This window comes from Mesocricetus auratus, unplaced genomic scaffold (assembly GCF_017639785.1).
Source record: "Mesocricetus auratus isolate SY011 unplaced genomic scaffold, BCM_Maur_2.0 Super-Scaffold_100008, whole genome shotgun sequence".
Lineage (NCBI taxonomy): Eukaryota > Metazoa > Chordata > Mammalia > Rodentia > Cricetidae > Mesocricetus > Mesocricetus auratus.
In genome coordinates this window covers 22856709-22872543 of record NW_024429192.1, presented here as the reverse complement: position 1 = coordinate 22872543, position 15835 = coordinate 22856709, and the positions used below count along the sequence as shown (strand labels likewise).

The 15835-nt window shown below is 34.1% G+C and overlaps 1 protein-coding gene across 4 annotated transcripts in view; it reads left to right on the top strand.

Moving 5' to 3' along the window:
- Robo1 (roundabout guidance receptor 1) overlaps positions 1 to 15835 on the top strand; it is a 919114-nt gene that overhangs the window by 108595 nt on the left and 794684 nt on the right. For all 4 annotated transcript variants that reach the window (XM_040750585.1, XM_040750592.1, XM_040750586.1 and 1 more), the window contains exon 2: positions 10357 to 10494. In XM_040750585.1, the coding sequence (XP_040606519.1) occupies positions 10407 to 10494 (88 nt within the window). In that variant the 5' untranslated portion in view covers positions 10357 to 10406. The remainder of the gene's footprint in view (positions 1 to 10356; positions 10495 to 15835) is intronic.

Here is a 15835-nt window from a genome sequence, read left to right as displayed (position 1 = left end):
AGAAAAATCTTGCCTACACACAATAGGAGAGTGAAAATGTTGTACTAATATTTAGTATTGTTTCATTTTAATTCTTTTCTAAGAATGAATAAATAACAGTATTAAATGCATAGAAAATTTATAAGTACTAAAAATTTATTTTGGTGGACATGAAATAGTACTATACCTCTGCTGATTCATCAATAGTAGCAAACAATGTTTGGCAAAATGATTATTTCTTCTGAATTCCATATATCAAATAATAAGATTTTAAAAGTTGCATGACTCAAATTACTTTTCCTTATTATGTATCCAAATATAATGAATGAATGTGTGAATCCCATAGAAAATTTTAAGTGTCTTGGGAGACTGTGTAAAGAAAGAAAGAAAATATTTTTTGCTCTTGTTTCTTTGCAATTCCAGACCCAGATTTAATCACATAATTTATAGTGTGCATTTATAAGAGTCTCAGAACACTGCATTCTTTCTATATATCCTCAGGGTAATCACTCTGCCCTGAGTTGCTTCTGAGTATATTTAAACAACTGTTTCCTTTGAAGGTGATGAAAATGATCTAGTCTTTTGTGAAATTACTGAAAACTTATGATCTGCCCAAACAGAACCATTGTATGAATATGAATATGAATATGGTTGTGCGTGCAGAGCAAGAATCCCTTAGCAATGAACTGACAAACTTCTGAGAGTCCCTTATTTTGGCCTTGTAGCTAAATTTTTCAAGTTTGCCTTAATAGTTTCATTTCATTGCCTCTCAATCTCAATAATAATTTCCCCTAATTTCTTTTTGTTTCAAATCATTTTATTTCCTTCTGTTTTGGGAACAACCCCCCACATACATAAAGAAAAGTGAATAATCATAATGACCCTTTGAAGTGTAGGATTTAATAATTGAGAACTAAGGGCAATTTAGATATTTTCTAATGTATAGTATTTGTCTACCTTGTTATGAAAGAATTGTCTAAGTTTATTCCATACTCTTAAATCAAATACAATATGAATGAATTACAAGTGTTGTTAAAATACAAAAAGAAGTAAATGGTTTAAACAATTCAACCCTAAAATTCTTTAAGTACTCTGCTTTTATATAAGACTATTTTCAAATAATAGACTCTTCCTGGAAGTCATAAAATGTTCCCACTTAGCAAGAGGTCGGTAATAATTTTTTTCAGGTTTCTTTGTCTATTTGAAAGCATTAAACCTGCATTTGGTAAGCTATTATACACTGCTGAATTCTTCTTCTTTCAAGTGAAATGTGCCTCCAATTAAAGAAAACAGTAACCAGCTCTTAGTACCTCTATTACCACTAACTATAGACCTCAAAGAAAAAATCCAGCTACACTTGGTTGTGAGTTTTTTAGAAGCTACCAGTTAACTGACTTTTACTTTAGAGCTCTCTATAATAATAAATGTCTAGTTCTATTTTCTAGAGAGCTCTAAAGTAAAAGTCAGTTAACTGGTAGCTTCTAAAACTCACAACCAAGGGTAGCTGGATTTTTCTTTGCACTGACAGCTCACACACACACACACACACACACACACACACACACACAAACATGCGTTAAGATAGGTGTCTTATTTTTTACTGGTATTCTATTTCCTAACTTGAAATTTTTGAAATATTGGAAACACCACCATGAAGATGTTATTTTTTCTCTATTTCCTGCTCATTACCAAGTTGTTGACATTGCATTGGTATATCTATCAAGTTTTACCACGTTTCTCTATTCTTTCAGATTTGCTCCTAAATGTTATTTCTGCACATACTCTATTATTCAATGACTTTCCTCTTCAAATAATAAATTTCTGCCAAGCCTTAACTTCTATATTCCATCACTCTGATTATAAGTAAAACCTTGAATTAATAACCTTCTCATTCTATGATAATTTGATAATGTTATGAAGAAATGGTTGTCTAGGTTCCAGTTCACTGATTTGCTAATTACATGTATTCATACAGATACTTTCTTTAAAGCATCTGATTCTGCATCCTTATCTGAAAGATGCTTTTTAAACTTAAATGTGACCAACCATTACATAGGTAAGCTATTAAATGTCATGTGTATGTTTCATGTTATTTGCTTCTAATTTGGTAGATCATATTGTCCTTACAACCTTATCTGCATACAAAACCCCTATCAAAGAAAATTCTTTCTGGGACTGCAGCTGTGTGACTTCAGCACTTCTGTTAAAGCCTAACATTCTCACTCTGGGTACCCATCATTCATGAGCAATTATATCGTCTCCAGTTTTTCTAACTATATGCAATAAATTATCTAGTGTTATGATTTAAAGAGAATATATGTGTTTCACACATATTTGACTCTTGGCTGTGAGGCAGGCAGCTCCTGATAGGTTAACTATTCAAACATACTTATTATCATTGCAACTGTAGTCCAGTCAAAGCCACTAACTTTTGAATTCTTCGATTTTTAAAACAATTCAGAAAACTCAGCTATAGAAATATAGCTCTAGAAGCAAAATTACAATCAGTATTATATAGAAAGGCAAAACTTTTAATAGCCTGTGTATAAATTGCTATCTAATTTGTCTTTATAACAAAAAAGTCTATAATGAATCTAGTAATTTTATCTTTGATATCACAAAATCTGGCAGTCAATCCTTAATTATAACTATTGCTTTGGCAAAAATAGTGCCTCCTTTACCAAGAACTATGACAGAGATTTCAAGATAATGATTTCTTCTTTTGTTGAACATTACTAAGATTATCAGCTTTTGACTGGTGGAATTGTTTATTTAAAACTTAACATGATTCTTGGAATTAAAGATCTTCAAAATTGTTTAGTTTCTCAGATCACTTTAAGTGTTAATGGAATAGGAAAATGGAAGAGTACAGTAGAATTGCAGGAGGATAAATTCTGGAAATCCTGTGTTGTTTCTTTACTATCAAAACCAAATAAAAGTCAACTAAGCAAAATAAAAAAACTAAACAATAGGCACCAGATTCCCAATTTAGGAAGTGAAAAATGGGAACACGCCCTTGAAAGAAATGCAGAATATATGCCAAAGGAAATAATTCTCACTTTGTTTTATTGTATAATTAACTGTCTTAATTAGAGTTTCTGTTGCTATGAAGAGACACCATGACTACAGCAACTCTTATAAAGGAAAACATTTAATTGAAGTGGCTTCCAGTTCAGAAGTTCAGTTCCATTGCCATCATGGTGGGACATGACTGTGCAGGCAGACATGGTGCTGCATCTTGCCCAGGCAACAGGAAGTAGTCTGTCTCTCTAGACATGTCTTGAACATATATGGGATCTCCAAACTCACCCCCACAGTGGCACACTTCCTCCAATAAGGAATCCCACTCCAACAAAGCCCCCCTCCTCATTGTGTCACACCCTTTGGGAGGCATTTTCTTTAAACTCCCACATAAAATATATGCCTTTCTTATGAAACTTAACTAATATTCAGCACAAACAGGATTTTTCCAAGCTATATTAAAATGAAACTCTCTCATAAAAAATTAGAACCCTAGTTATTAGATTTTTTAGTGTACTTTGGCCAAATTATACATTACTGCACATATGTATAACATATTAGTCTTTTAACAACAGCTCCTTGTTAAAATTAACATAGATGTTTCATGTCTCCATTAATTTTTCAAGACTGACCTTTTTAATTACTCTGTTCATTTGGTCATGGATAAATCACATCTCAATAAATATTACTAATATAATTCAAAACCATAATGTCATGCAAACTAAGCTTTCTAATATAATTTTAAATGTCAAGTAATATGTAAATGTCAATACAAGTTCAGTTCTATCACACCCTCAGGTAAACTCATTAGATGCCATTTGAAATTGCTAATTGTAATACCAATCTTAACTGATATCAGAAGACAGAACACAAACTCTAATAGACAACTACACTAATGATCTCAATTATGTGTTGCTGCTGCAGATGATTATGATAGTTCACTCAAACATTTGATGTGGTTATTACTATTATTCCATTACACAACTGAGATAGCTACAACCGAAAGAATACAAATTTTCCAACATTCAAAGTATACTGTTAGATAATAGCACCAACTACATACAAATTGTTATTTTAACCACCTGTGTTTAGCTGAATGCTATCATATACTATCTAAACATATTTACATTGGAAATTAAATTGTATTTTTAAATGCACAATATATCCAATATTCTTACAGTTACATTGTCAATGTAATAGGTTTTTCACAATGTTTATAATTATTTTTACTCAAAAAGTGTTAGCAGATTCGCAGGCAAATGGATGACAGTAGAAGAAACCATCCTGAGTGAGGTAACCCAGTCACAAAAAGAGAAACATGGCATGTACTCTCTCATATATGGATTTTAGACATAGATCTGGGGAGTGCCAGCCTACAATCCTATGGCCAGAGTGTCTGGGAAACAGAAACTTCATTTAGTGGCTGATCGAAGAAGAGGCAGACTCCCTTGGTTAAGTACTGAGCTGAACTCAAGAAAGCCAGTAACAGAGAGGGAGGACTGATGATCAAAGGGATTAAGACTGGGCTGGTTTAACCACCAGAAACAGCTGACCAGACAAAGGTTAACTCTTGAATCCCAGGCATCAGCCTGGGAATCCAGCATGGGACTGATCAAGACCCCCTGAATCTGGGTGTCAGTGAGGAGGCCTAGGGAATCTATTGAGCCTTGGGCAGCAGATCAGTACCCATCCCAAGTATACACACGGACTTTGGACTCCCATAGAACAATGTGAGGTGCACTCTCACCCTGAACTCTTGGGGAAGGGTCTAGGCCCTGCCCTATATGAAATGACAGACTATGGACACCCCCATGGAGGGCCTCACCCTCCCTGGGGGAATGAGGGGATAACGGGGGTGGTTGGGGGGGGAGGGCACGGGAGGAGGGGAAGGAATGGGAGAGGGACCTGGAACTGACTTGTGAAGCAACCTCGTTTCTTATCTAAATTTAAACTGGAAAATAAAATTTAAAAAAAAGAAAAAAAAGTGTTAGCATATCTTTTTTCATTTGAAATGAAAACCATTCATTTGAACTAAAACTGCTGATTATAGATATATATAATATACATAATATATAACATATATATTTATAATATATATGCCACAGGTAAATTGTCCTTCTATCCTGAAGCACTGTATTTTAATACTCAAACAATAAACATTGTGTTATATACATACAGAATTAGCTGGCATTTACACTAAAATAAGTTGTTCTATCCCAAGAAGTGTGATTAATTGCCAATTAAGGCAATGTTCTAACTTCGCGTACTTTCTTATAGGATGAATATGAAAGTAAAACATTTTAAGATATTTCAAGGTATTGAAAAGAGTTAAACCTCATTAAAATTAAACATCACTACTTCGGAACAGACACACTCAGTAAAAGTAAAAGATAAGGTGAGGATAATAAGAAAGTATGCAGGAGACAGAACAAATCAAGGATTGTTATTTAATGCAGGCAAAGCACCCCCAAATCCTTAAACCTCCAAAATGAACAGGGAAAGAGAAGAAGAACAATTAAAATTGAGCCAACCATCTATAATAGGCATGTCCCTGAAGAAGGTAACCAGATGCCAGGCACACCGCTACGAATTTCAGACCATTCACTGCCTGGAAATGCACATTTATAAGTCACCACCGGAAAGTTTACAGAGCTTATTCTGTCTCACACTTAACAGGATGGACAGCATGAAGACCACTGTTTATACCAATTCCTGCAAGGACACCATGCAGTGGTACTTTATTTTTAATATTAGAAGAAATGCAATGTGGCATCACCGTTTTGAAATCCTTTGCCATTTTTTGAACATTCAACTCAATATTGCCATAGGATGCAACAAGGAAAATTGTTATTTAATAATACATGTTAAAATATATCTATGTTCACACAAAAATCTGCACATGGTTGTGCATAGCAGCTTTATTCACAGTTGTCAAAATGTAGACAAAATCAAGATGCTGTTCGGTGAAGATATAAACCAGCTACAGGATATAAAGTCAATAGAATGCTTCTTAAAGCTGAAAATGTGTTTGCCTTGCAAGCCTTGGAAATACAATGACAATTCTTACATTCTTTTAACCAAATGAAATAAGCCAGACTGACATCTTATGCTCTGTCTGGTTCTAACTCTGTGCAGTGTTGGAATTCGCAAAACCACCAAGACACTAGAGCAATCAGTGTTAATGAATAGAGAAAGGAATGAGGAGTAAAACCTTTGAGGATGCTTGTGGAAAGGAAACCTATCCTTGGAGTAGCATAACCATGGTATATATTTGTCCAATACATGAAATACAAAACTCCATAGATGAACATTATGTAACCTCTTGTCTTTGGGTGGTAATAGTGGGTTCTTAGCAAATGAAATATCTTGATAGTATATGTGTGCAGGAGAGACTATGTGTGCCCTGAACAGGAGGTATGAGAATTCTTACCCTAGTCTTCAATTTAATGTTGCTTAAAATTAACTACTCCAAAATTTAATGTTTTTTAAATGTTTAAGAATGCATTTTCTTTTTTATTGAAAATAGATACTTCTGTTAGATATTATATCCCAACCACAGTGTCACCTCCCTCCATTCCTCTCAGCCCCACCTGCCCACATCCTCTTTCTCTCCCAGAGACACTCCCCTTCAGTTTTCCTTAAGAAATGAGCAGGCCTCTAAGAGACATCAACCAAACAGGACACACTAAGACAAGGCGAAAGCTCTCAGATTGATGCTAGACAAGGCAACCCAATTGGAGGAAGAGTCCCAAGAGCAGGAAAAAGCATTACAGATATACCTTCTCTCTGTGTTAGGAGTCCCACAGAACACCAAGCTAGCAGTCACTACATATACTCAGAGGGCCTGATGCGACCCATCCAGGCTCCACGGTGGCCATATCTGGGAGGACGTGTGCTCTGGTTAGTTGATTTGTTCTTCAGGTGTCCTCCATCCCCTCTGACTCCTACAATATTTCCTTTCCTTACACCAGCTTCTCAGAGCTCCAAAGGACCTCCGATTTAGATCCCTCTCTGTATAATGTATGGCTCTGGGTCTCTGCATCTGTTCCACTCTCCTGGCAGAGGAAGGTTCTCTGTTAATGGCTGGACAAGGCACCAATATGTGAGCACAGAAGAATTAGGAATCATTTCATTGTTTTTTTTTCATTCATGTTTGTTGCTACCCTAAATCGTTGTGATATAGCAAATAATTCAATTGCCATTTTGGATTTGGATGCATTTTCTTAAAGTTGTGTAACATTAGTAGGCATTTAATATGTAATTTTGAATCATTTGGCTCTACTTGAAGAATACACAAAACACAGCAGATATTTAAGTTACTATGTACTTTGGAGTAATATAATCTTAACAAGTTAAATCAACTGTATACTTAAAATAAGCTGAATTTATTTTTTAAGAAAACAGTATGTAACTAACCACACAGAAGAAGAAACACAATTCAGGTAAATGTGCCACTGTCCTTTAACAAGTAATTACATTCAATTAATAACAGAAATGAACAGCATATATATCTTTGGATTCTCTTATTAGCATCACAGTTTGAGGCAAATGAGCTTATATAAATTTTTAAAAAATCAAAGATTTCAGGTTTATCCCCAGTGTCCATAGGCCTCTGTAGTAATTAAATATTGGAGAAGAAATGGGAACAGAAACCTCTTAGACAAGCACAAACCAAAAGAGGGAAAACGTGATACCAAAGCCCATTTCAAGCAGAAATGCTTGGGATGGACCTTGCTGACACAATCTCTGAGGACCAAACCAACAACAATGAACCTTTCATCTAAGCTATGCTCATGTGTCTGTCCATTCCCTCACTTGACACAGCACGTATATTGCGTGAAAGATCATGTGGGCACAGAATATCACTGATGATTGTGACACCAGGGTAAGTTCTGTTTTAACAACACTAGCCCTAAGACACAGAAGGCAGATAGTACATGTGTAAATACTGTAGCAGATATTATTTATTCGAGGCAAAATTCTGGCTCTGAAAAGACAATTTTACAAAATTCTTGATCAAATAATTCATTCCCAGTTATCCCAAGAACTCTCTGGCAGGACTTGGCATTTTGCTGAATGAGACCTGTGTAGTGAACTCTGCAGTTATAAGTATTACAGCAAGGACAATGCAACTCCAACAGATCAAATAGCAATAGTCATGTGCAGATAAACTTACAGATTTCAGTCAATTTCTCTGCAGTTGGCATTTTGAGTGTCACCAAGAATTAAGACTTGGGTAATGGTAATTCTAAATAATGTTCTCTTTATTTAGTACTAGACTGATTTATGTTTGACAGAAAATACTGTTAAATAAGTATATATTTTGACTTCCCGACTTAGAAATTTGATAAATTGCCAAATTCTGTAGCACATATGCATATTGTGTAAAATGCCTAAACCCTCATTTTACTACTATGTCCTTTAAAAACACTAATTATAAATGCTTCAATACTGTGAGTTTCTGTTCTGGCTCTTCACAAAGTTAATTTGTCCTTTCTTCATCTTTAATTGTGGTATGAGTCATTTAGATTATGTGATTGCCAGTAAGCTCTACAGTGATTCCTCATCACCAGTCTTGGTATTTCCTGTTTCATTATTCTCAGTTTTCTTCATTTTTAATTTTATTTATTTATTAATCATACAGTGTTTTTTTGCCTGAGTGCCATAAGAGGGTACCATATCTCATTGTAGATGGTTGTGAGCCACCATATGGTTGCTAGAAATTGAACTCACGACCTCTGAAAGAGCAGCCTTGCTCTTAACCTCTGAGCCATTTCTCCAGCCCAGTTTTCTTCATTTAAAAAATAGTTTTGGGTTCATTTATCTCTCTCTCTTCTTCATCTTCCCTCTGTCTGAATACATACGTCAGCAAATGTGTACCACAATGTGGTATAAAGAACAGAGAATACAATCTCTAACACCACTTGGGTTGTGGGGATTGAACTGAGAATGTCAGGGGTGTTGGTAGTACCTGTACTGGCTGGGCCATCTTGACAACCTACTCTTCTCCAATTTTTGTACCATTATATTCTGAAAAACTGTATCTATACAAAGAGCAACTGCCCTTGTAGTAGGCTGAGTATATTGACATATTATTAGAAAATATATTATGAATATATTTTATATGTGATATGCTATAAAGTTTCTCTCTGTATAATACAATTTATATGCAGGAGCTACAGAATGTACATTACGATGTATAAAGAAAATATTGTTTAAATTTTCCTTATATTCTAGACAGCTGTGTTCACATTCAGTATAAGTAAAATACTTCTTTTTAAAAGTATCACTTTTAAGGTATGATGTTAGTTCTTTGAAAAAGTAGTAAGACATCTATATACATTCCTATGGCTTCATTCCATAATTCTTCATGTCAATAGACATGGGCTTTAATTTTCATGATATACATGGATACTACCTTATATGTCTCTATGTCCTCCATGACCAGTTCAGACATCCTTATTTACAGTAGAAACTCTATTCATTTCTTTAATGTGTTTGTCTCTGAATTATTGTCATTAAAGTGACTTTGCATTGTTAATACATGTAGTGGAAGTTTTTGAATTTTTCTTTTGCATAGACACAGTTTCTGTCCCATAATAAATGATTGATATTTGAAAGGAAATCTCAAAATTTTGTGCATGTAATAGGCATGTTTTATCTAAGTGTAAGAGGACTAAAAATAAAACAATTACTTCCAGCCTGTGAAAGTTAAGGAAAATAAAGGAATCAATTGTGACTAATGTGTCTGAAAATGAATTAAAACTAACAAATCCCATATTTGTTTTAGATGTTCAGATGTATCCCCATATACACAGGATACATTCCGAGACCTACAGCGAATACCTGAGCTGTAGTGCCAAGTTCTGTTTAATTTGTGTTTCCCGTAGATGTGTATCTATGTAAAGTTTACTTTATAAATAAAATGCAGTAAGTAACTAACAACTCAGAGTTCAGAACAACCTCAGTACTTTTCTAAAATTAAATTATGGGAATATGTTTTTTTAATCCATAAAATATTTTATTGAAAATTTCCTTCTTTATTCTTCTGATAACATGTCCCAATGTTTGAAAAGCATTTGTCCTGGTAAACTGAAATCATGGAAAACAAACACATGTATGAATGTCGGGGATGATAATATATATGGCATATATTTTGCATAACTGACTTTATTTAAAAATATCTTGTCATCTCTGTGAACCCTGTCTCAAAAACCAAGAAAAAAATCTTCTATCATCTCAAAAGTAGACTTTCAAGTCTATGTGACCTACAGGTTTTCATACCAAAATTAAGTATTCAACTTACTTCACTTAATACAAACAATTCCTGTGTTTTTTGTTTATTTGTCTCCCCAGATAACATACATCTGTGTCACTGGCTGATGTAATGTAAGGGAGGGGTAAAGATGAAATGGAAACACCTTCCTCTTCTGGTCATGACATCACTCCTCATCCTGTCAAGAAAGCATCTCCTTCTGGCTCAGCTTATTCCAGGTAAGTGGGAGGCTTTTGTTTCATTGCTGTGTAGCTGGTATTTCTTTGCTTTTAAAGCTCATTTTTATTGTATGTGTCCTAAGTAAAATGTCTGCATGTTCTGTGTAACTTACATGTCTGTATGATTGTTTTAGTGTGTGAGTATGTGTGTGGTTATCAGCCTTAGGATAGAAGTGACCATCTGAATACAGAGTCCTTCAAGAAAGCCTCCAAGAAATGCTTACTGTTGATAAATCATAGGGAGTTACAGTATCTGAGAGAATTAGGTGCAGGAAGAATGTGCAATGCACACAAAAAAATGAGGAATAACAGGTTTCATTGCATGTCAGTACCTTAGAAAAGGGACATCGAATGGAAGACTTAGAACGGAAATAGCTTTAAAACAGGGCCACACTAATTAGCCGTTTGCACAGTGTCAGAATGTAAAAGTAACATGCTGCTGTGTTGCTTCCATAGTTACCATTGTTGTGGGTGAAGTTAGAATACAATTTCCTTGAAGGCATAATTTTGTTAATGGAACTAAAATAGCTTTCTATGAAATGCTTTAACTGAACTGTTTTGGAGAATATTAACCAACCTCTATGTTGTGGTAGAGAAATCTAGAAAAAAATCATATTGATATCTTATCAAAATATAAGTTTACATTTTTCCTAAAACAATTTGGAAAACAGTAGGTAATGAGGGTCTATTTTATATGGTGCCTTAACTTAGTCACGGAATTCATATAAGTTTGACATATTATTTATTATTGTACAAAGTACAAAGTTTCTATATTTATAACACTTAGTAAATATGCATAGTCTATTGTGTGCATTCCCACACAATCTAAAGAATTGAAAAAAAACTCTAAGGAACACAAAGACTTCCAATACTTGAAAAAGATGGATATTGGAGCTACGAGAATAAAAGGGTTGTAAATGAAAAAAAACAGATTGTGGTATTTGTTGAAAATATATATTTTCTGGGTGATGTCAGGGCATGCCTTTAATCACAGCACTCAGGAGCCAGAGGCAGGCAGATCTCAGTGAGTTTGAGATCAGCCTGTTCTGAAAAGCAAGTTTCAAGACAGCCAGGACTGTTACACAGAGAAACTCAAAAAAGAAAAGAAAATATACACGTTGTATTGAAATACATAGAAATTTAAAATACTTAAATATTTGCACTAGATTGGTCTAACAAAATGAAGTTTCCACACATGAGTAGTTTGGCCTACCCTTAGGTTCTCCATTCTTACTCATGATATATAGAATATTGTTAAACATATCCATGAACCAGCTATTAAACTTTAACAATACAAACGTATCTTTGAATATATGAAAAATATAAATAAGGATCTTTTCAATAGTTATGAAAACACTTAGAAAGGAAGAAGAAACAACAAAAGTTTGGAAACTCCACCTGTTTTTACAAATATATGCACATTATAATTATCCTTAAAGTCTGAAGCTAGTTAATAATACATGAGACAGAGTTATACATTGTTTTCAGGAAATTTAAAGGTTATTTTTATAAATGATATTGTATAAATTCTGGGAAACATCCAACAAAGGCATTCTGTTATAAGACTGGGTAAGAAGTCTGTGCTTGCAATAAAACACTTAAAGCTAAAGATAGCTTAAGATACATAACATATTGTCCAAAATAATGTATATCTGGTCACAAATGAGTTAGGCTATCACTTAAAGAATGTGGTAAATACCAGTTAGATGAGCTCATTGTAAGGCAGCTTCTTTCTCCTAGGAAACAGGTGTACCCATGAATGAGATCCACACAGGTTTGGTTTTTTTTTTGTCAAGATCATACAGTTCAAAAATTATTTCAAAGTAATTTGTCTGTCAAAAGAAGTATGCTCTTAGCTTTTCAAAGGGACCCCTGCAGAGCAATAGTTATTTTGATAACTGCCTCTGCCTATGAGCCCTGGGTTCATGGTATGAATGCTAGAAAATCTACTGAAAGTACCCCTTATCTTCACAGCAATGTCTACCCATCAATAGCTCATGAAAAGAAAAACAGATTCTTGCTTTTGTTCTGGCTTCACTGTATTCTTTATGTCCAGGATCCCGCATGATTAGCTTATCTCGAAGTAATCAAAACTGAGGAAAACTTTAAGGCTCGAACATTCATGCATTTCAGAGCAAGCAGTTTCTAATTCACCTGACTACTTCCACTTTCCCTTAAAAAAATAAATTTAATCATATAAGGAATACATCACAACAATGGCATAAAAAATGTTTTAACTGTTTTTAAAGAATTGAGAGGTATATATTTTAGACCTGTACTTGCTGAGTTATTGGCAGAGGTGCCTAACTGAAGATATGCTAGAACTCAGTATAAAAGGACAATTTAAAAAATTCTCCTATTTGAATTTCACACCAATAGTATGTTTTCTGGATTGATTAGTTGTGATGTAATCCTACTAATAAAGCATTTGAATATAATGTCTACAATTGATAAGTTGATATTTTGCTCATTTTTGTTTTGTCACCATAAATGTGTTATCTTTAAATATTTCCAGTTGGTTTTATGAGAACATCTGCAGAGTTGTTTTCATGAGGGAGGCATAAACATAAATTGTTTGTAAAAAGAAACACTCTTATTGGAGAAGAGTGGATTGGTTCTAAGGAAAAGGGAATGGTAAGGAAGTAAATTCTGAGACTATTTAGATGTTCCAACAATTCCAGTTGACTTTCCTCACTCGTATCCCATTAAAGCCCACCTCCTCTTCACTATAGTGCTGATATATATTGGATTGTTAATTTATTCATGTCTAATTTATATATAAAATATTCATTAATCAGCCTATGTAACTATACCACATGTTCCATTTTTGCAGTTAAAGTGAAAGGTTGTAGACTTCCATTCTTATATTTTAATTGCCACAGATGTCAAAAATGCAATAGAGACAAATGTTAAATGATACCTCTTAAAATTACTGATTTCACCCGTGCTGGAATGGGATATCAAAATGTTGAATTCTAAGCCTATATGACATGGTTTTGAATGGGGAGGAACAAAGCAATGCACATTGAGTTCTATTTGTGTATGAATACATTTAGACAGCCCACTTCAGAGTCAAGCATGATTTATTCTTTTTAACTCTTCATTCTATGACTGTGCAACAGTGTTGTCCTTCATTAGCAATGCAGGTGCTGACAGGGCTGTTTCCTTTGCCCTGGTTCATGTCAACAGCCTTGAGTGTGAGAGTTTCTGAAATGATTTACAGCCTCCCTTTCTTACCCTCCTGTCCTCCAACACTTCAGTGCCTTGGTATTATACCGTGAGAATGGTAATTGATAGGAACTAAGTGTTATTGCTGTCTGAATCTTCCCTGTAATTGTAATATTGCAGGAAAGAGGCTTTATATAAAATGCTAGAAATAAGAGTTTGTCTTTATACCCCTCATTTAATCTTAAGTTTTACACTGGAGCTTACCTAAAACTAACAGATTTTGGATTGATATGAAAAATTAGATAATGCATCTAAATATCTCTTTTATAATATGAAAATATTAAATCAAAAATATCTGGAATCAAAAGATGACAGATGCATTAAATATTTTCTTTTGAACATTTTGCATATAGTATCATACATATTGATGCACTAGAAAAAAATTTCCACAGGTTATGATTAACTTCAGTGACATAGAGTAACCACAGGCAATGATTAGAAAATATGTCTGTTTATAATCTGTGCAGATAACTTTGTTTTAAGCAGTTTTATTGTTTTACTTTTATCTGAACTTCTAATTTAGAATCAATCGAGTATATTTTAAAGCAAGTTTTATTATGGCAATATACTTAGGTTAAAATACTTAACATACATTTATCTAGTACAATTGTTCAGAGAGATAGATGTCCTGAACAGAGCTATTTGAGTTTTAGCTCCTAATTAAGATAGCTCTGCAACTACAGAGTTTTCTCTTTGCAATGTTTCATGGGTCAGTTGTTGTTTTCATAAATATATGAACTTAGCAGAAATCGTCAACAGACATTTATCACATGAGTACTCAAAAGTTACAAAATGAAACAATATGAATGCAATGGATACAGTATATATAGTTGTAAAGTCAGTAGTGGACTCGTGTATTTTACGAAACTCAGTTTCCTCATGATCTCAAAATATATTTTACCCTCACTATGTATGTATATTTGTTTGTATGATGAATTTGTTCTTAGCTTTTCTATTAACCTGAGTAGTAGTAGACTTTGTAATACACTTACTTGACAATGTGCATAGAGAGTAACTTTCAAAAGCTGAAGATAGAAGACTGGGGTGTGATTCTGTCACTCAAGAATTCTACTCTGCATTTGGTAATATACAGAAAGAAACTCCTTTTAAAAGTTTATTTGGATAGTATGTTCCATGACACACTGAAGAAAATATGTACATATCCATATATTGAGCATCACTAAGAACCTATCACAGCATTACCCAGAAGTCTATCATTACAAGTATCCAGTCTTGGAAGAATACAAAGGAGAACAATCAGTGTTCGTTACTTCCTGGCAACCTTCATTCAGGTCAAGATGATATCTTAATAACTAGAGACATCGCCAGCTGTATTTCCATTCCATGTCCCTTTATTAGCTTGACTATTCTAGTTTGCGTCTTTATTTAATTGTGTAAGTAGATGGAGGCACACTAACTGAACAGACACAGTCAGTTCAATGACACTCAGTGCAAAAACTTTTATTAGCAATCTGCTTTAGAGCACAGGCACACTCTGTCTGATGACATGGCCTTGGTGATGAAACTGGTTTGAAAAATCCCATGTGCCACACAGTCCCCCTAATTAAGCCATCAGAATTCATCGTAGCAAGCAGTGCCTCATATGGACTGGTATAAGTAATTTTTGTTTCTCTATTGCTTGGCTAATAGAAAGAGGCACAATCCTAGATTATGAGTGATAGAGTCTATACGGTACAGCTGTTGTAATTATGCCTGATGGTCAAGAAAGCTGTTGGTGGAAAAGCCCTCTATTTGCCTTGGACACTGTCATTACTTCATGCTACTGCTTTTCCTTTAGTTTCAGAGTGAGTCTTCATTTATTCTGCTTTCTCTTGTTATTTGACTCCATTTTCCATCCAAATGCAAGTGCCCTTTGTTTTATAAACAGACATGTTTCTGCTGTGACTTAACATGAGAAAATTGCTTTGAAAATGGTTCCATTTATTCAATAATTCAGTAAATAAATTTTTTTTACTACTGAGATATGAAAAACACACCCATAACATGATGAAACCCTGAGTGTCTTGGATGTATAAAATCATGTTAGAACTGTCCATCTCAAATGCTGACATTTATGAAATATATAAGTATATATAATGTATCACCTTATATC